Source organism: Pantherophis guttatus, chromosome 5 (assembly GCF_059756535.1).
Source record: "Pantherophis guttatus breed Tessera chromosome 5, ASM5975653v1, whole genome shotgun sequence".
NCBI lineage: Eukaryota > Metazoa > Chordata > Lepidosauria > Squamata > Colubridae > Pantherophis > Pantherophis guttatus.
Window position 1 is genome coordinate 56801793 of NC_142067.1, and position 22255 is coordinate 56824047.

The window sequence follows — 22255 nt, forward strand, 5'->3', positions numbered from 1 at the left end:
ATTAGGAGAGATCTCCCTGTATGCTTCCTTGAAGCATAGAGGCAGGAAAAAAATGGGATATAGCATGGAACATTTAGTACGTCTAGAATCTTTTCAGTGAAAGCTGAAGACCCAGACATATTTACTTAGAAAGAAATCAAATGGATATTTGTGGAAAATGTGCATGGACTAAAAATACAATAGATAGATAGATAGAATATGACTTCCTGAGAAAGGCTGGTATCTACCTAAAATTTAAGTGCCAGTGATTTAGAGCATTCTAATTGGGGTGCAAGGGATTCCTCTTTCATAGGTCTACTATATTTGAGCCGATAAAGATGGAAGTAAAGAGATACAAAGGCGCTTTGCGGCAATTCTGATGTCCATTTTTGCAGTCCAAATTTGGTAGCCCCAATGTTTCATTTGATTTTTAAATAAGAAATGAGAAAGGGACCGCTAATAAATGATAAAATGGATCCTTAGCAGAGTGTATAATACATGGATAATAGGTAACAATAACAGAGCTGGAAGGCACCTTGGAGGTCATCTAGTCCAACCCCCTGCTCACACAGGAGACCTATATTAGGGATTCGAACTGCCGAACTGAATAGGATCATAGTTTTCATCCAAAATGACTACTTAGTCTTGCTTCCTTACAACCTTAACAATAATTAGAACTAGCAACTTACAAACAGTTGAACTATGTTAAAATAAATATTAAACAATGTGCTTCCTAATACTTCAGAGTTGGCATATTAGAAATTTTATAAAATATTTACTTATACACTTCTCTAGTTTCAAATATTTATGTTTCAGAGATCACTATTGTGATATGAATACAATTACAGAAATTATTACCAAAGTTTCCCTTATGTTGTTCCTCTTCACAGGTGAATGAGATCCTGACAGCTTTGGGTTTGCTGTCGTGTGCCAGTACTCGCACTGGAAGCCTTTCAGGAGGGCAGAGAAAGCGTCTTGCAATTGCTTTGGAATTGGTGAACAACCCACCGGTTATGTTTTTTGATGAACCTACCAGGTAATTTGTGTTCTGGAGTAAAAGGCTAACAATTATTACAAATAAGCTTTAAACATTTATTATTTTTAGTATCTAAAGTATTAAAAAGTTAAAAGTATTGTCTTGATGTTTTAATTTTAAATAGATCTTTTTAAAGAAAAAAGTGACCTTTGACTGTGGAAATTCACTTTGTGCATTAATGTATTATATCAAGATGAATATAATCCTGAATTTAAGATATTCTTTCCCTCCAAAGGGAGGATAAGAAAAATATACTAAAACACAGATAAAAATTTAGTGTAATGCTCAGCTTCCTCACCTTGTCAACCTAGGATTGTTAACTCCAGATGAAACCAATACTAAAAACTTGGCTAAATAAATCCAATAAATGTCTGCATGTAAACCAGAATCAAATAAAAAAATATTTTGATGCTAAAATCAAACACCAAATTGACATACTTAAGACAAAAAAAATCCTATAAATTTAATTAATCATTAATATTGTTCAATTATCTGTAAAACAAGATACTTGAGTTATAAAATTCATGGATTTCTATATATTAGAATTCATTCAATCAAACAAACATAAATAACTCTCATACAGAGGAAAAGACACTTCCTCGTAGGTGTTAAAAACAAAATGGGAAAACAGGATGGAGATGGGACAAAGTAGAGTAGCTACAGCAGGAAAGAAAGGGGGGAAAAAAGAGCAACCCCGAATACAATTAAAAATAATTTGTTTTTCTTTAGAAAATATATGTATATGTGGGATTAATTATGGATAAGAGAATGTACATTTACAATATATTTATAAGAAATAAAACAAAAAACTTTTTTCAAAAAAAAAGGAAAGAAAGGGAAAAAAGTAGAAAGAATGAGAAAGTAAGGAGTAGTTGGATGGTTAAAGGAAAAAAAAAAAACTAAATTTCATTCTTAAAAGATTAAATTTACAGGGTAGCTGGTCCTGCCAAGCAACAGCTAGTCCTTAGGCTAATTTTTAGAAGAACCCATATATTTCAAAGTACACTCTGCAATTGTTTGCATCTCTATCCACTTATAATGATTATTTGGGGGGGGGGATCTTGCTTTCCTTTCAGGTAAATAAATACACAGTATGAATTACTGTGTTAATATATCCTTTATCTCTTCATTAAGTGCAGTGTATGTGAGTTGTGAAATCCTGCATTTAACCAGAGTTGCCTACTGCTATGTATACTACTTTGAATTCCATAAGAAAACCAAAATATACAGCATATGCCTATATTCATTGATCACCATCACCATGACTTCATGAGTTGGTTCCAAGGTTGTTTTTTTAAATAACTTGAATAATAACAACAGCCGCAACAACAACAACAACAACAACAACAACAACAACAACAACAACAACAAACTATTTGGCATTGAGAATACCAGGAGGTTCATGGACATATTCTTGTTACTTGCCAATCTCCCTATTTTCAAATAGAAAAAATGACGATGCAACAAAAGGGGCAGCCTCCTACATTTTCAAGAAGCTCTCAGGGCACCCAATAAATATATAAAAAAAGGAAATAAAAATGTCGGGTAGTTATAGTCCAGACTTCGTTTCTCCTCTAAAAAAAGGACTAGCATAAGCAAAGACAGTATCTTTGTATAGTATACAGCAGTATAGTATACATACAGCAGTATAGTATACATACAGTATACATACATATAGTTTGATCTAGAGGTTTCTAGTAGCATTGTAATAATTACATGCTTTGCAATTGTTTATATTTAAGAATTTTTGCTTTACAAAATGAATCATGTGAGTTTTCTGTTTTTCCAATATCTCATTTGCATTCAGAAAGTATTATTTGACAAAACTACTTTCCTATCAAATAATTGATTAATTGAATATATGCCAGCCCTCTCAAAAGCTCCCAAAATGAGAGGTTAATTTGCTCAGGGTTCATGACACTCCAACATTGAATGTGCTGTGATATGTGAAAATGTATCACATATAATATTATTATTATATATGAATAATATATAATATGTGATAAGCATAATAATATATAATAAGCATAAACATAACTGATAGATGAGGGAGTCAAGGCTACATTTTGGTGCACAGAATATGATATTAGCAACCTTGTAAAAGACAAGCTAAAATATGGGTAAAAAATAAGTTTGCAGTTAAGAAGCAAAAAGGAAAATTGCCTTCCAAAACTGACAGATTACTTGTAGGATTCTCTTGCTGAACTTTCATTCAAACTCTTTATTCCAAGATCAGTTTTGGATATTAAAAGAACAAAGTGGACAAACTGTGTTTTCTTCATTTTTTCCATAGTGGCCTGGACAGTGCATCTTGCTTTCAAGTTGTCTCTCTGATGAAGGCTTTAGCCCAGGGTGGCCGGTCCATCATCTGCACTATCCATCAGCCCAGTGCCAAACTCTTCGAACTTTTCGATCAGGTAGAATCATAGGGCTGAAAGACATGTATATGTGCACACTGTGTCATAGCCACTTGGATGCTGGTCTTGAAAGGGCCTTTCCTCATTATTAAAAGATCTTTTGTTAGCATCATATTTAACCATCATTCACAGAGAAAAGCTGTAATACATCACCTGCAGAAAATGATGAATCAATGCAGTTAAATTTGTTTGGGAATCAGTTAGAACAGAGTGTTATAGAGAAGTTGCCCTTTGCCAGCTGTTCCTTCGAAATGCTTACATTGTAGTAAATGCATTTATTGGGAGTATACAGATTATTCCTAAATATTAAAGTAATTATCTTTAATAAGGTGGTTTTCCCCACAGAATTCCACTGCAGCACTTTGATGTGGTAATATTCTGCCTTTGCAAAAATCTAGGCAGCGACAATCTGCTTTGCTCATCAGATCTCAGAACCATAGCAGCTGAGTGAAAGTAACCGTATCATTTTGATGAATATAAGTGAGGATGTTTAATTTCATAAGGGAGAAGAGGTTTGAAAGGGTTGCTTTGGTCAGATAAAAGTGCTGCCTTGAAGATCTACCAGCCCTAATGTTTACCACAGGAATAAAACACGAGACATTGCTAAGTTCACACATATTTTCACTCATGCAGCTTTTTAACTTTCACTCAACCTTTCTCAGACTTTGGACTTTATTATGTTCCACATATGATATGTAATAGGTTTATGCAGATGTAATTAATAATGCTTTATTTTACTGGATGTCTAAGGAAATATCTCTTCAAACTGCCTCTGTGAAGGATATCCTGTTTTTCTGCAAATGAGCAGAATGACTGCTTTGCTTGATGAAAATAGCTGCTGTTCAGTAAATCTGTTCATTGAGATAGATCAGTCATATCATAACTGTTCATTAAGGTGACTGAATGTAGTTCTGTGAAGATAGGAAAACATATCTGTGAGGTGAAATAAGTCTTTGGAGTAGATTTCCAATAATTTGTATAGTTTAACAATTCATATCAAAATTACTAATCCATTTGTAATAAGAAAAAACTATTTAACATATTGAAATTTGTCAGCCATTAAAATATAATATAGTGGAATTAGGAAATTGTTGAGAAATTGAAAATATTGAGGTTGTGTATTTAGGAAGTTTATGATGAGAAAAATGAGATTAGAAATTAGATCTGAATTAGCCCTAGTGTGCATGCATGCTAACATATGTAACAAATAATTTTGTTTATTAAAGTTTAGGGCTAATTTAAAACTACACCTGAGAAAAATATTGATATAAAAATGTTGTACAGCAAGGCTAGGCATGAGAAAAATAGATGTTTTTAATGTATATGAGCAGAGAGATTAATAAATTAAATTGCAAGCAATATCTTCCAGTAGTTAAACCTGGAAAGAGATATCATATACTGTAAAATCCTATTGGTTCTTCTTAGTAAGTATATTAACATCCTGGAGATTTAACTATGTCAGTGTCTCTCCTTTAACTTAGATAATATTTTTGTAATAAGATTGCATATCATAATTCTGAAGCTAGACAGGAATATTCTTCATCATTTCTTGTTTTTCTTTATTTCAGCTCTATGTCTTGAGCCAAGGGCAATGCATTTACCGTGGGAAAGTATTAAATTTAGTCCCTTATTTGAGAGATTTGGGTTTAAATTGTCCAACATATCACAATCCAGCAGATTTTGGTGAGCAAAATGATGGAGGTTCTAACTTTCTTTCACAAGCTTTCACAAGATACTGAATTTCTATATGTGTGTCTGTTTTTGTGTCTATACCTATGCATAGTAATTATATGGTATCTATTTTTTGATATCTTATACCCTCTAGTGGTAGATAGAATTGCCAGAGCTAGTTCATTGAAAAAAGCCCTTTGAAGTAAAACTAAGAGAAAGTAGAACACAACAGAGCTGTATTTGATCAATGTTTTCCTTCTCTTTTATGATCAAAAATACAGAAGCTCAAGACAGGCTTTATTTGGGAGATAATTTCATATTCATATTGGAAATAAGCATACATTCCAGAGATTATGGCACAGTAGTGGGTTTCAATTTAATTTGCTACCGGTTTGCTCGTGCGTGCGCGCTCATATGCGCGTGCGACCCTTTTGCGCATGCACAGAAGCATCCAGATGGGTGGGCAGAGCCTCCCGCCGCTGCTGCTACCGGTTCTCCCAATCCAGGGTGAACTGGTAGCAACCCATCACTGATACGGCCTAACCCTAATTCCTTATCTGATTCTTAGATCTTTTGTAATTATTACTGTTTTTTTCTTAATTTTCAATGGCTGCCATGTATCCGAACTATTGCTTCTAATTTAAGGTGACCAGACGTCCCGCTTTTGGCGGGACAGTCCCGCTTTTTAGCAATTTGTCCCGCGTCCCGCGGCGTTTCAAAAAAGTCCCGATTTTTCATTCTGCCTCCTCAGTCCCGCTGCCTCTTGAGCCCCAGCTGATGGCTAGAAGAAAAAAAAACTGTTTAAACTCTTGCCGGGGGCTTCAAAGGGCCGCCCTACAGGCAATCAGTGTAAAGAGTTTTTTTTCCCCCTAGCTAAGCTGCAGAAACGAAACCGAAACCAGGATCTTTGGTGCAACGTGACAAAATGAGGCAGAGAGATTTATTTTTATTTTTATTTTTCCTCCCCAAAAAAGGTAGGTGAAAAACTGCAAACAATGGGAAATTTAGGAGGAGAGTTCAAGATTTTAAAACACAAAAGAAAAAAAAGCTGTATTTAACTAGGGAATTGTAATAATTGAGATACTATTAATTGTATATTGTGTTGAAAGCAGAAATGGTTAAGTTGTGGTTCAGAGGAATATATGGGAGAAATTATTTGGTTTATTATTATTGGTAAATATAATTAATTGATTTGTAAGAAATTGGATTGCATGGAAATAATTGGAATATACATGTTCATATTGATTAATATACAAAAAGATAGTTTTATAACTAATTGATTTATATTAAAATGTTGAATTTGTATTAAACAACTGTATTACATAATTACATAATTAAACAATGTGAGGATGGATATAAAAACAGATGACAATGGGAAGGGGTATAATATAGAATAGAAGGGAAAAATTGAATTTGATTAAGATTAGAGATGAGGATGAAGGGTAATATTGTTTTTTTAAAAAAATAGATGAATAAATATGGCAAAAAGGAAATATAGAAATTGTAAATTTAATTGAAATGACTAAACACTGTTTAAATTTGTGAACCAGCCAAATATTCTGTTCAAAGAAAATACATTGTATGTTTGTATATGTGTTTCTAATTATTGCTATTTATTCATATTTGTTCTCTTTTATTCTTTAAAGTTTAACAATTCATTCTTTATCTTAATATCTTTATATTTGCTTGGGGTTGGCTTTCTTCCCTTTCATCTTTTTTATTGTACAGCAATCTTTCTCCTCAAACCTACCCCCTCTCTCTTTTCTTTCCTTCTTACTTTCTCTTCCCCCCACCCTCTTTTTTCCTCCCTACTTCCTCTTCCTTTCTCCTTCTCCTCCTCTCTTCTTCCCTCTCTTACCCTCACTCCTACTCTAATTTCCATTCCTTCATCCCTCTCTATTGCTGTATCCTTTAATGCATATGGACTACTCAGAGGGCTGAAAAAGTTATTTTTGACTGGTCCTCACACTTTTGACCAGTCCTCGAACTTACGACTGTCCTCACATTTTACATTTTTGCCCTATCTTGTCATCATGGTGAAGAGAAGCAGTTGTGAAATGAGTGACATGGTTGTTAAGAATGCTGCACGGGCATAAATGTGAGGATGGTCATAAGTGTGAGGACCAGTCAAAAGTGCGAGGACCTGTCAGAAATGACTTTTTTCAGCCCTCTGGTTAGTCCTTTTGTGCATATGGACTACTCGGAGGGCTGAAAAAGTTATTTTTGACTGGTCCTCGCACTTTTGACCAGTCCTCGAACTTATGACTGTCCTCACATTTTACGTTTTTGCCCTATCTTGTTACCATGGTGAAGAGAAGCAGTTGTGAAATGAGTGACATGGTTGTTAAGAATGCTGCACGGGCATAAATGTGAGGATGGTCATAAGTGTGAGGACCAGTCAAAAGTGCGAGGACCTGTCAGAAATGACTTTTTTCAGCCCTCTGGTTAGTCCTTTTGTGCATATGGACTACTCGGAGGGCTGAAAAAGTTATTTTTGACTGGTCCTCGCACTTTTGACCAGTCCTCGAACTTATGACTGTCCTCACATTTTACGTTTTTGCCCTATCTTGTCACCATGGTGAAGAGAAGCAGTTGTGAAATGAGTGACATGGTTGTTAAGAATGCTGCATGGGCATAAATGTGAGGATGGTCATAAGTGTGAGGACCAGTCAAAAGTGTGAGGACCTGTCAGAAATGACTTTTCAGCCCTCTGAGTAGTCCCTATACACATAGCCATGGCCACCCAGTCACATGACCAGCTAGCCACGCCCACCCAGTCACATGGCCTCCAAGCCACGCCCACACAATAAGTCACGCCCACAATGGTGTCCTTCTTACCAATGTTAAAATATGTTCACCTTACCCTATACACATAGCCATGGCCACCCGGTCACATGACTAGCTAGCCACGCCCACCCAGTCACATGACTAGCTAGCCACGCCCACCCAGTCACATGACCAGCTAGCCACGCCCACAAAATAAGCCACGCCCACAATATCCCTCTTTACCAATGTTAAAATCTGGTCACCTTATTCTAATTCCAAGATACTGTTTGTGCTTAAGTGGCTGCCTTAGATGTTGAAACAGTACAGTTTTATCACATAAGATGGAACTCAGTTTCCTATCTTTAAAATTCCAATGGATACTAGTCTTACTTAAAATTATGAACTGTATGTCATAAAAATTTGTGGTTACAGCATTGTTTACAAATGCATGTCAAATGCTTTAAAGTGGCAATAGCCATTTTGATGTAGGGGAGTTAGTCAGGGCATAATGATGCAAGCCCTGACCCTTTTCTGGTGTCACCCATGTCACAGCTTCACAATGCAATCTGTCCCATGTATGGCCCAAACAGTTGAGGTTTGTGGCACAACTTTGCAATATGTTATTTGCCTACTGATGAAAATGGCAGGTTCTGTACATGCTGTTGCACTTTATCTTGATGGCTGGCAAACTCCACAATTTTATGCATACCTGACAGCTAGGAATAATGCTTCATATATCTCACTTTTATTCTACTATGTAGTAGGATTAAATAGTTTTTTCTACTTCTTTAGTGATGGAGGTCGCCTCTGGTGAATATGGAGATCAGAATAGCAGGCTTGTAAGAGCTGTGCAAGAGGGAATGTGTGATGCAGATTACAAGAGAAACTCTGGAGGAGAAAATGAACTTAACCCTTTTTTATGGCACAAACCATCAGAGGAGGTAATTCAAAGTAAAGGAGATCACGTCAGTCACTGTAGCTCTTTGAGTTCTTTAGTTTTAAGCGCTTCCTTCGGCTGGGAGTTGGGTGACATATATGTTTAATAAATTTATTATTATTTTGGTTCATCACATAGCAAGGCAGATGTTTAGACTGGATTTGGTATTTTTATCCACTTATTGAGTATTATCATTAGTATTGAATTATTTCTAAACTGTAATAAAAAGTGAACCTGGCTCAGCAGTTAGTTCCATAATAAAACCCCCAGTATGCAAGGGTGCTTCTCAGGTAATTTTGTCCCAAATGTTTTATATGCCAACGTGAGCACTTTGAACTGGGCTCAGAAAACAACCAGCAACCAGTGTTACTTTTTCTTTGTAGAAATAAACTCCCCACATTATAGTGTCAAATTCTGGCCCATCTGCAATTTAAGACTATCTTCAAGGATGACCTCACAATGATTTGTAATAGTCCAATTTTGCAACAACTAGGATATGTGTTACTAATTTGAAATCTTTCTTCTCCAGAGAGAAGTGAAATTGATTTAACAGTCAATATGGTAAAAAGAATCCCATGCCATAGATGTCATGTGGCTGTTCAGCATGAAAGCTAGATCCAGAAGCACCCATAGACTGCCAACCTGTTCTTCAAGTGGGAATTCCAGTCCATCCAGAATAGGTTTATGTCTGAAATTCAATCCCTGAGTTTAATTTCGGTTTTTTTCTGTCCATTCAAGTCTGGTAAAACACAAAGGAAGTGACAGATTAAGATTATAGTTGATGTAAATGTCTGAGTTATTTTTAAGTGTGAAATTATAATATGCTGAAACTTGATATCATGCGAAGTATTTTATTCAAAGTATTTACAGTGTTTCTTTGAAACATCTTTCTCACCTGGAACAGAAGAGAAATCAAGTCTAAGAAAGAACTTCTCATGCATGGATAAATATATCACTAGTTGTTAGTGGTAAAGGCTATGTTTAGTGTTCTTCTTTAGTGTTGTTGAGAAGGAGATATACCTCAAAAAAGAACTGTTTTAAATTCAAATCAAATGGTTGAGTTCTGTTTAGAAAGTTAAAGATTAGTTGGCTAGATCTTAAATCTGATTCAACAAATATTTTTCTATCTGAAAACTGTAAATTTGAGTCAGACCTGTCATACATTATTTCAATTTAGGTTCCATTAAAATTATGTCTGATATTAAGCAATATATTCTAATGGCCAACGCTTCACTGAGCTAAATTATTTGACTGTGCGCTGAATCCAGGTCAGACATCACTGCTGCAGACCAGAAATGGGGGAGCTTTTGTTAGATTCAGTATGTTTACATTGTTTTTTTTTTGCCTTCTGAGAAGTCAGCTGATACAAATGTAGGTCTAGCCCAGTCTGACCTGATTTTGTGCCAGCATTGTGGATGTTTCTCTGATCTGGCTGCACTTGGTTGTTTTCCTGGCTTATTTTGGCATTTTGCCTATATATTTTGTTATTTTACAAGATTATCTATCTGCTAAAATATCTTAAAATCAGTGGATGATTTCAGCTGTCCCAAAAGTAACCCAGCCAGCATTTTTTTTTAATATTTTGTCCTTCAATAGAAACCAACTGCAACAAACCAAATTTTGATTCAATATAACACTTACTTAAATGCTAGATAGCAAATTTGTAGAATCAAAGTTATGTTCATTGATATTGGTGTTGAAACCCGAGAAACAATACAAACCAAACATTTCTTTTCCACTTGTGTTTTGCACCAGGATTCTTCATCTATGGAAGGCTGTCATAGCTTCTCAGCCAGCTGTCTTACTCAGTTTTGCATTCTGTTTAAAAGAACTTTTCTCACCATAATGAGGGATTCGGTAAGGTTCAGATTTTATGTATAAGAAAGAAAAGTGCATTGTAAACTACCAGTATCATTTTGATCTATGAAGCCATATTACTGATATTAAGTGCATAAAATAAAAGAAAGATAGGTTGATTCTTTTAGTGTTGCATAATTTAATCATTACATTTCAAAGTCAGGAGATGTAAAGGGAACTATCAATATAAAGCTTTATATGGATGTATAACGTGCTTTAAATAATACTAAACACATTATTAGTATTTAAGCCTCTGAGGTTTTTTCTTTATCTGTTTTGACCTACCATCTCTGTAGCTTCATCCATGCTCTTAGCAGAGTTCTTCAGTTTTTCTCCCTTCTAGGGCATCCCTATCAACCTTAATGAGTACAAAATACTGGAAATGTATGGAATTAAAATTATAAAGTGAACTCTAGCAAAAATCTCTGCCAGGTCCTGTATTCTCTTCCCAAGTATATTTTCTACCTTTTTTGTCGTCCCACCAGTCCCTCACTTTTGTCTCATATCTGATTGTTACTGCAAACTTATTCCTTTTTTTCACACTGAAAAATTTAGGAAGATACTTTAATTTTTCACTAACTTGGAACCATTAACTGGAAGCATTACATATAAAAAGCCTCTTAGGTGAGATTAGAATAAAAATCACATTGTTTTATAAAATTATTTGCATTCCCGCTTCTATGCTATACAGAGACATCATCCTGTTTGTCATGAAGTGTGTATACATATGTGTAGATATTAGCATGCTGTATAGGAGTTGCTAAGTCAAAAATATTCTTAGTTCAAAGATAATTTTCCTTCCTGACAGGTCCTGACACATCTGCGGGTAACATCTCACATTGGAATTGGACTTCTGATAGGCTTGCTGTATTTGGGGATTGGAAATGAAGCTAAGAAAGTCCTAAGCAATTCTGGCTTCCTCTTTTTTTCCATGTTGTTTCTTATGTTTGCTGCTCTCATGCCAACGGTGCTTACATGTGAGTAACCAGTATCACACAGCCAACTAGGCTTCTTTAATCAGTTGCTTCCCAAATATCCTGAACTTCAATTCCCAAAAAACCTAGTCTTTGGTTTCATTGGCAAGGAAACACAAGAGAAGCTCGAACTGTTTATATGGCACCAGTGGTGGAAGGTTACTAATATGCTAATAGTTTGATAAGCCATCTATTAGATGGTTTCAGTAATACTAATAAAACTCCATGTAGTTGTTTTATGCATACATGCATACACACACAAGGACTGAGCAGCACTTTGGGTTCATAGAAAAAAGGCTGTACAGAGTTTACAGAGGTGCATATATTATCATCACCATTATCATCATTTTCTGCCTTATATATGTCTCAAGACAGTGAAGATGCCTAATACTCCTGCCATCTATTTTCCCCACAACAATGACCCTGTGAGGTGAGTTGGTCTGAGAAAGAATGACTGTCCTAATGTCTCCCAGTCAGCTTTCTTGAATTAAGGTCAGCACTTGCCTGCATTTGCCCAAGCCAATGTATCTTTTCTGTGGAGTATGTGGCAGATGATCCCAGGAAACAGCATATAGTTCATCCATACATCCACTTTCCTCCAATCTATAAGTTGGCAGGAAAAAATGTGTGTAAACTGCAGTGGTTCCCAAACTGAATTTTACCTCAGTGAGCAGTGAGGCTGGGCAGTGTTTGCAGCCTTTGCAACATGGTGTAAGTTCGGAAAAGTGATTGGTACCTGAAATATGCATGTGTTTAAATATTTCTGAATCTGAGATTATCAATTGATCATTCAAATATTCCTTTCTATTTCCCATATGTGTTTCCTAGTTCTTCCACTGGAGGGTATTGTCAGATAACTCCCCATTTTCACACAACCCAGCTACTCTTGCTTGGCTTAGTTAATGATAGATAATGTAGATAGCTCTATTTACACAAACACCCAAGAACTTGGATGGGGACAGATTAGAGTGTAGAGCAGGGATGTCAAACTCGCAGCCTGCGGGCCGGATACATCATGAGCTGGCCACGCCCACTCCTGTTTAGTGAAGGGGGAAAAGTCATGATACATCACGTGACGACAATGTGACGACGTGAGTTTGACACCTCTGCTGTAGAGTGTTAAAGACTACCTTTATAATCAGTAACAAGTGATGTTTCCCAATCAAGATTCAGGAGAAATATCTTAAATCTACCACTTTGGCTAGCACTCTTTCACCAACAAACATGAGAACAATAAAAGGAAGCTTGTTTACCAGTTAAAACTCTTCCCTCTCTCTGACCATTTATTGGGGTTATTTATCCCCTTCCCTCTGGTTAATCAGCTAATTTGGTTTTAGCATCCTTTCATCCTAATCCTTTTTCTTTACTGCAAGGTAAGTGAATTCAGCAGCTGAAAGAGATCTAGTCTTCCAACCTAATCCTTGTCCTTCATTGCTAAATCTGTGCAACTAAGAGGGAAATTGTCTTTTCACTTTAGGGTTTGATTATTTAAAGTGCCAACAGCTGCTCCAAAGTGGAGGATGGGAGACCTGCAGTTGTGCTTGCTTATCAAACAATCCCTTTGATCAACCAACAATGTACAATCATGTTATTAAAGACTTATTATTTAAAAGAAAAGAATCTTCCAGGAGTCAAGTGGGTTGTGGAACTTTTAAGGCTGCTGATTCATGTCTAGTATCAATTGTCCATCTGTATTCACTTTTACTTTTCTCCTTACTATCTTTGTTTTATTATTTATCTTCCATTTTCTCCATTATCTTCCATTTTCACAACAAGGCTGGTCATTAATCTGCTAAAGCCAGTTTCAATACAGGAAATAAGAGCCATGTCGTCAGCATACATTAATAGTGGCATTTTCTATCCATTAAATAAAAGGGAGAAAAATACTTTGTGACTTCATGACCATTGTAATATCATTAATATAGAAGTTAAATAGGAAGGGAGAAGTCTATAAAGATCCTCAGTCATCCAGGTCATTGTTGTCCCAGAGATGCTTTTTTTCAGGAGGCAACTGGACTTTTCTTGTTTTTTTTCTTTTGAAGACATTTCACTCAAAAGAAAAAAACAAGGAAGTCCAGTTGCCTCCTGAAAAAAACACCCTTGGGACAAGAGGTGAGCAAGTAAATAGCCCTGTTTAACTCCTCTTTCCAATAACATAGAGTCTAGCAAGAACCCTTGTGGGCCTGTTCTTATTCTAGCTGTAATCCAATCAATAGTTTAAGAAGATGATTATTGATATCTGCTCTAGCTAGTTTCTCCTATAATCAATACCTGTCAATGGAATCAAAGGCAGAGGGATCAGTAAAAGCAACATAGAGTTGTTTTGTATACCCACTGGTATATTTCTGAACAATCACCTTCAAAGTGGTACAGTAATCTAGCATGCTATGTCCTTTTTGAAACCCTGCTCCCCAAACATCTAATTTATTCAGAAGATGTTTGGTATACAGCTTAGAAGAAATATATAGCAGACTAAATGGACGATAATTGGCAAATTCCTGTCAGTTGCCCTTCTTAAAGATTAGGTATATTATAATTTGTTTCCAATGGGGAAGTATAACATACAGTATCTTTTACCCATTTCTTGAAAGAATCTAGTCAGGATGGATTCCCACCAGGAATTGTTGATCTTATATGTCTCTGGAGGAATCATGTCCTCCTCAGGAGTTATTCCAAGAGCCAAGCTTGAAACCTACTGCTTACACTTAGATTTTGTGGTTAATTATGCTTAATTCAATAGAGGTTGCTATTGGTTCAGTATATGGCAGTTAAAAAAACCTGGAAAATAAAAAAAAATATCCAAAAACTGAATTTTCCTGCATAATATATTAGGGAAAGAATTTCCTGAAATATCTAAAACAGTGCAATTCACTTTTGAAAAAACAAATTGTGAAGATCTGCATTTTTCAGAAGTACATATTCATAAAAATAAAACTGATTCATGGCTTTTCTATAAAATATATTAATGAATAAGCACATTTAAATCATACATTTTCAAATGAAGGAGAGGCTAAGTATGACAAGACAAAATATAAGAGACTCGGGAGAGCATCTAAGTAGCTTTTTCTCTTACTTGCTGTAGAGTAGGAAACTATCATTTATGGCATTAATTTCTAGAATTGCTTTTGATTTTATTTATTTCAAGTGCTATTTTTATTTTTCTATATAGTTCCTCTTGAGATGGGAGTATTTCTTAGAGAACATCTGAATTATTGGTACAGTTTGAAGGCTTATTACTTGGCTAAAACTATGGCGGATGTCCCTTTTCAGGTAAATCTCTCTCTGCACCTCATCATTATTTTAGGACAGGAAGATAGATAACAGTAGTAATCACATGAAATTTTCTTACGCGGTTTGCAAAATGCAATATGTCATTTTATCAGGAATATGAATACTGCTAAAAATCCATTTATAGTACATAAATATATGCTATATGGTATACAACCAGTTGTAAATGTTTTCTTTTTATTATACAATGGAAAATGGGATGCCCAAATCGCATTTTATAATTATATCAAGAAATGAAATTTAAGTCACAGATGGTCTCATGAATCAGTTTCCATTATTCCACTGCCAAATTTTGAGGAGAAATATAAACCAGCTATATTTCAGTTGCGATTAGCTTAAAACTGTACGCTGCCTAGAGTTGCCTTATCAGGGAAACAAGCTACATATAAATTAAATAAATAAACAAAACTTTAGGCATGTGCTGAGCATTTAAAATAATATGTTTCATTCTATGGGCCTGGGCAAAGAAAACACACACTTCAAATTATCACAGTAGCTGTATTTTTTCACAAGACTGTGTCTGCTTCTGAAGTTGCTCCAGTAATCCCCATCTACATATATGTGCCAACCATTTCGTAAACTAGAGCTCTAACTCTGGAAAAATCCTCATAGGACCGTGATGGTGAACCTATGGCACACGTACCAGAGGTGGCACACAGAGCCCTCTTTGTGGGAACCCACGCCATTGCCAGCTTCTCTTCTGGTTTCCGTCATGCACATGCATGTCGGCCAGCTGGTCTTCGCGGGCACCAGATCGCCAGAAAATGGCCTGAAAATGGCCAAAAACCAGGCTGTTTGGGGGGCATTTTCCAGACCGTTTTCCAGGCTGTTTTCAGGCCATTTTTGGGCTGTTTTCAGGCCATTTTCTGGGCCAAAAATGGCCTGAAAACAGCCCTGAAAACAGTCTGAAAATGGCCCGAAAAATGGCCGAAAACAACCCAGAAAATGGCCAAAAGCAGCCAAAAAACAAGCATGTGCAATGGCCAGTTGGTTTTCGGGTTTCTAGCACTCCAGCATGCATGTGCACACACATGCATGCACATTCTGCTTTGGGCACTCAGTGTCGAAAAGATTCACCATCACTGTGACAGGACATGACTCATCTGATAAGTAGGAAACGTATTATAGTATCTGACTTTTCATGTGAATTGATAGATACAGGAACTAAAAATATCATTCAGCTCATAAAGACAAAGACCCACCTCTTGCTTTCACTTTATTTTCTTGATGTTAAATAGGGATATAACTCCTTCCTTTACTTTGACTTAACAGAGCACCATATTCTGTTATTTCTCTACTACAGATTATGTTTCCTGTGGCTTACTGCAGCATTGTGTACTGGATGACAGCACAGCCCTCTGATGCTCTGCGATTTGTCCTGTTTGCAGCATTGGGGACCATGACATCACTTGTGGCTCAGTCCCTTGGACTTCTGATTGGAGCAGCATCCACCTCACTTCAGGTCTCTTCTGCTTTATGTGATCTTCTGTATCTCTTTCTTTGGTGAGCCTGGCTCAACCTGATGTCCTCCAAGGGGCTTGGGATTTCCAATTCCATTGTTTCCAGCCAGCATAGCCAAAGGTTGGGGAATGATGTATTGGTAGCTGGAACTGAACTGTACTCATTATGCTTTTGTAGTCCATACCATATGTCACTAAAACAGGTTTTTTTAGCCAATATGATTCTGATAAAAGTTTGATCCACAATTTGATTTGTTAATTTAAAAAAATATTTCTTTTGTTTTTTAAGGTGGCAACATTTGTTGGTCCTGTTACAGCAATCCCAGTTCTTCTCTTCTCAGGCTTCTTTGTCAGCTTTGATACCATTCCTGCTTATCTTCAGTGGATATCCTACATCTCTTATGTCAGGTACATTTGAAGGGTGCTTCCTGTTTTTTCAAGCTAACTCTGCAAAATCTATATCTTTTTAGATCATTCTCTTGGAACTTTATTTTCACAGAGCTAGCTATTTTCATCTTTAACTATTCTTGGTATGTGTATTTGTATATATACACAGATACACGTGCTGTGCAAACATGCATTCTTGTGCTTCTAAAAAAGATGAATGTGCAGGAAAGTTGTATATAATTTCACTTTACGGAGTCTAGATGTGAGTAAGCCAGTTTGATCTGCTGGATATCTGAAATTGTACCTGAGTTGTACAGCCTGAGTTCAAAGCCTGGACCAGCACAAAGTCTCTGAATTGTTTTGGGTCAAGTTATTTGTTTTCAGACTAATAATTAAATGCAACTCTGCTAACCATGAGGGGTAAACAAATTTTTGTTGAGACAACACCTGTATTTTCAATTGGAGAGTTTTTTTAAAAAAAAAATAACTATTTTTTTGCATTAATTGAACTGTATGTTTTCAATATCTGTTTATAGTCTTTATTTCATTTATTATTAACTGCCTTGAGTGGTCAGGATAACCAAATATAAAATACTAATCAAAAAGTAGTTCTGTTGCTATACATTTCTAGCATTTCTTTGCTAGCATAGTGCTGAACTATGCTTGCTTTGAGTTTGACTTCGCAAATGATTCCTCCCTATAGGTATGGATTTGAAGGTGTCATTCTTTCCATCTATGGTTTGGATCGAGAAGATCTTCATTGTGACAAAGATGACACTTGCCATTTTCAGAAGTCAGAGGCTATCCTCAAAGAATTGGATGTAGAAAATGCTAAACTTTATTTGGACTTCATTGTGCTTGGAATTTTCTTCATCTCCTTACGTCTCATTGCCTATTTTGTTCTCAGATACAAAATCCGAGCAGAGAGATAGAGAACAAATGTGATAACATGAAGTTCTAGACTGTTGCTCTTTGGTTGTGGCTGATGAGTTTTCAAAGCTCGGTTGCAAATCATGTTGTCTTCTGACCCCTAGAAGAACTAAAATGGAAACTTGTTTCAGTTTTGAAAAATGCCACTGCTGATCCCAAGGGTTTCCTCTCCTGGAAAATGTATTTCTTCTAAGGTAGCTGTAGATCTGGAACTAGAATGAGAGTGTCTATCTTTTATTATAAGGGAAAAATATGAAATGTGTCATCACTTCTTGCTACATCTTACAAGTGTTTTTCCCACAAGAAATTCCACATTAGTCCACACATTTTTCCAGTTGTATGAAAAGGTGCTCTTTCAACCGAATGTTTAAAAATAAAGAAGTGAGAAATCTGATATTGGTTCTCCTTAATACCCAGCTTTGGAGCTTTAATCACATGAGCTGGTCTCATGTACCAAATTTTTAATATTGTATCATATTACAGTGAATGATGTAGAAGAATTTGAAAATCAAGATGCATACCTAGCTCCTTTCTCCTAGCATTCTGTTTTTGTAGTGTCTTTTCGGTTTTAGTTTCTTTGGAATTTCAAATACTCATTGTCTGTTTTATCTATTTTTTGTGAATGCAAAACCCGAAACAGAGCAAAATGGAAACCAATCTCAAAGCCTATTTGAATACTCTAGCATGTTTTTAATAACACATATTCTAAAAAGAGAAAGGACTGCCCATAGTTTAGTGTTTGGTATGATGAATGCTTAAGGACTTAGTTAAAAAGGTCTCAGTGAAATGTTTGTGCTCTACCCAGCAGTATACATAATACTGTGTACAAAACCTATTATTTTTGTTTTCACCAATTATGACTTTCTCAAAAAGAAATTCAAACCATGCTATTTTCACATTCCAGCAAAGCTAGTTGATTCCAAACCCATTCCTAGACAGTTTATTTTTCCCTCACTCACTTTTTGCTGTATTCCAACCAAATTTATCTAAACGGTTTGTTGCCAATTTGACATCTAATTTGACAACGGAGATGTGTAAACTGATGCCGATTACTAAAAGTGCCTACATCCTGATTTCAAATACTAGCTGTACATAGCACTTTGTCTCAGAACATTATTTGATAAAATTAACATTATAGGAAAAAAGACTAGCACTCTGGGCCAGTCTTATCTACCTCAGTGCAATGGATTCAGGTTGGTTTATTAAAGAAACCGATTAAGCTGTTTTCAATCCAAAACAGATTTCAAGTTGTATGTTCAGAAACCAAATCAAATGGCTGTTTCCACCAGGGGCTGTTGTTGAATGGATACTAAATCACCCAAGCCAGATCTCCAGAGTTAACTAGCGCATCAAAGCAAAACAAATAGAAATTGAAACAAAAACAAGGTTATAAATTTGAAGATAAATTTGTTTTATCCATATTGTAAGATTTGCCTCTTCCACAGTTCTTCTAGACTAGAACATGTTCCTGAAGTGCATAGTTTATATTGCTGGAAAATAATCAAATAATTAGGATTGTATTCATTGGCAAAGCCAAAGTCATTCTCTCTCCATAATCCTAGTCTTTTAATCTTAACTTCAGAGTTAAAAATAAAAACAGACACTGTTCTTTAAATTAGCATGCAACTTAGTCCAGACGTATCACAGGATTCAAATCTGCACTGCTAATTAGGTACTTGTAGGTTTGTATCCAGAAACCATTAAGAACTTTGTAAATTAACAACAGATATGTAACAACATTTGTGATTAGCACAGATAACCTCCAAGAATGTAATTATCTTCAACACCTTCAACAAGAAAACTTTTCTTATACACTTTGGAGGATAATTGGTCTCAAAATCAGTAGATGGCTTGTGATGGATTACCACCAGATTTGGAAGAGTCACACAAGAAGTGCTTTCCAAGAAACTCCTCTGATGTATCTGCTAATTGACAAGTAAGGCATTCACAGGAACTGAACATCCTTTCATGGAATACTGTAGGTTGGTACTGCAAGTGTAGAGATAAATCATTTATGGGTTATATCTCTAAATATAACATTATTTTGTTACAGGAAACATGGGCCACAGAGAATATGGGGCTTGATAATTTTGCAATACATTCTCCGAAGGCCACTAGATTAAGGAAAGGGGGGAAGAGGCCAAGTGGTGGGTTTTTCAAATAAGATCCACCCTGTGGTGAGTAATCTAAAACCCTGTAATCAATTTGCAATGGTTATAAACCTTTGAGTTGGCCATCTCCACATTCTTCCATCATGTTATAAAACAGGTGGAAGGAAACTGGTTTATGTTGGGACTATATATTACATCCTTAATAATCATTTTTATGTCCAGTGTGATGTATCCGTTTTGGATAATGTAATCATTTCCATATTCTGATACTATATTGGATCAAGTCACTAATAAATTCCTAATTCTTTTGAAAAAGAAAGAACACAATCCACATTAAGCCCCTTTAGGTTCTGTTATGTTAGTTAAACTTGGCCAGTTTAACTTAATCATGTTGTTTCTAAAAGATTATTAGAGAATTTGTTAACATGCCAGAATTGTCTAATATATCAAGTTTAAAAATATAGCTGTCCTAGATACTGCAGTTCCATTCTTAAGCCAAAATAATAATTGGCATGATATTTCCACAATGAAGAAAATTCTGTTACAAATTGTAAATCTACATGAATTATTTTCATCAGTGGAAACTGGAAGAAATTACTGTGAGAAATTAGTAAGCAAAAATGATTTCACATATAGCAAATGTAATATAAAAAATAAACTTTTTTTTTCTTGTTGACATCCCTGAAAATACCTTAAATATATTATACAGTGAGAATCTACAACAGACAAGCATTATTAGGAAGTCACATACAGCTATTACAACTGAGGTTGTTCAGGACCTCCCTTGCTTTTCAGTTAGAGTAGTGGCCAAGTCTGTTTCACACATTCTGGGAGTGCATTGCAGGAGGAAAGGATTCAGGATTGCTCCCTACGGTATTTCTGGCTTTTACAATATGTTTTAATCTGAAGACAAAAGACACTCATGGTGTTGTGACAGACAAGCAGGAATCTTGTCCCTCTCCCACTTCAATAAAATTTATTAATTGCATATATATTTGCATATATCTGAGCTTGGCTTAGAACCCAACTAACCCAACCCCCTGGATGAGTTCATACTAGTAGTGGGTTTCAAATCCTGTCGCTACCAGTTTGCTTGTGGATGTGCGCTCGTGCGTGCACGCAACACTTCTGCACATGTGCAGAGATGTCCGGGCGGGTGGGCGGAGCCTCCCGCCACCGCTACTGGTTCGCCCAATCCGGGGCAAACTGGCAGCAACCCACCACTGGTTCATAGAACACACTAAACTACAAATTAGCAAACCACAATTTAGGTTAATGCATCATGAAATTCCAGTCTGTGCAGCTAGTTTATGATTCACTGTGTTATACGAATCCAGAAAATTGAATCAATGGGGTAAATTACTATTCTAATAAACAAGCTTAAGCATGTCATGCCAATATAGCCATTTGGTTTATTGCATTTTTACGTGAAACTTGCTATTTTCAGAAATATCAGAACAATGATGTATAGAGATCATGAAACTTTTCAGTTAATATGCATGTTCTAAGTTTCACGCTATACATATCCTGCTTTTCTTTCAGGAAGTATATTCTACTGAGCTTCATGCTTAAGTATGCTGAAATTTTGCTAAACCCCTACTCCAAAAACAGCCCAACAAAATTTCTTATTTGTAGTTTTAAAACCAATAATGGATTATTATTATTATTATTATTATCTGAGGCATTTTAAATGGTGAGAGAGGAATTATGGTATCACCTGTATGTGAGTATCAATGTGACAGTATTTTTGACATCTTTTGTTTTTAAATTATACCTTCTGTGCAATGTAGATTCCTAGTTGTGGTGAGTTGTTGCCCTAAAAACCTACTTACTTATTTAAGACATATATGCATATGTGTGGTTTTCCTTTCTTTTCTTTTCTTTCTTTTTTTTAAGAAAAGCAAAAGTCAATGCAAGTAATTTCAAAACCTCAGCGTGCTAGAGTGCATTTACTGTATAATAACAGTTCTTCTGTCTTGGTTGTGTAATGCACACTGCATTACTTTGAATTCCTCTTGGTTTTGCTATTCTAGAGACTGCTGCTGCTTGCACGCTGTGATACATTTGCACTGTTGTAGATACATGTAAACATTGTCTTTTTTTCAGGTGGCTTGTTTATCTTTTATAGTTCTGATAATGATAATAACTAACTGAACTATGAGTACTTTGATTCATGTATTAGAAGATTTAGGATGTTGGGCATTCTAATTCTGTATTTTGCATAAACTAACAAAATGCTTTGTATATTTCTGACTGTATAGTTGATTTCCTGTAGAATATTTGTATGTGCATTATTTTTCAGGTTAGAGCTCATTTTCTGAAAATGGGGAACTCTTATGATAATGCAACAAAGGAATAATTAAATAAAAGCATTGATATTTTCAAACTGCTGTCCTTGTCCTGTTTCAGTGGGACTTCAGTTTTCAGCTTTTGAAGCTTTCT

General features: G+C 35.7%; 1 protein-coding gene across 2 annotated transcripts in view; it reads left to right on the forward strand.

The window, feature by feature from the left end:
- ABCG1 (ATP binding cassette subfamily G member 1) overlaps positions 1 to 21983 on the forward strand; it is a 51541-nt gene extending 29558 nt beyond the window's left edge. For both annotated transcript variants that reach the window (XM_034423946.3, XM_034423947.3), the window contains exons 6-15: positions 870 to 1015; positions 3309 to 3432; positions 5001 to 5115; positions 8662 to 8810; positions 10562 to 10663; positions 11472 to 11640; positions 14807 to 14907; positions 16229 to 16387; positions 16675 to 16793; positions 17476 to 21983. In XM_034423946.3, the coding sequence (XP_034279837.1) occupies positions 870 to 1015; positions 3309 to 3432; positions 5001 to 5115; positions 8662 to 8810; positions 10562 to 10663; positions 11472 to 11640; positions 14807 to 14907; positions 16229 to 16387; positions 16675 to 16793; positions 17476 to 17704 (1413 nt within the window). In that variant the 3' untranslated portion in view covers positions 17705 to 21983. The remainder of the gene's footprint in view (positions 1 to 869; positions 1016 to 3308; positions 3433 to 5000; positions 5116 to 8661; positions 8811 to 10561; positions 10664 to 11471; positions 11641 to 14806; positions 14908 to 16228; positions 16388 to 16674; positions 16794 to 17475) is intronic.
- Positions 21984 to 22255: the final 272 nt, after the last annotated feature.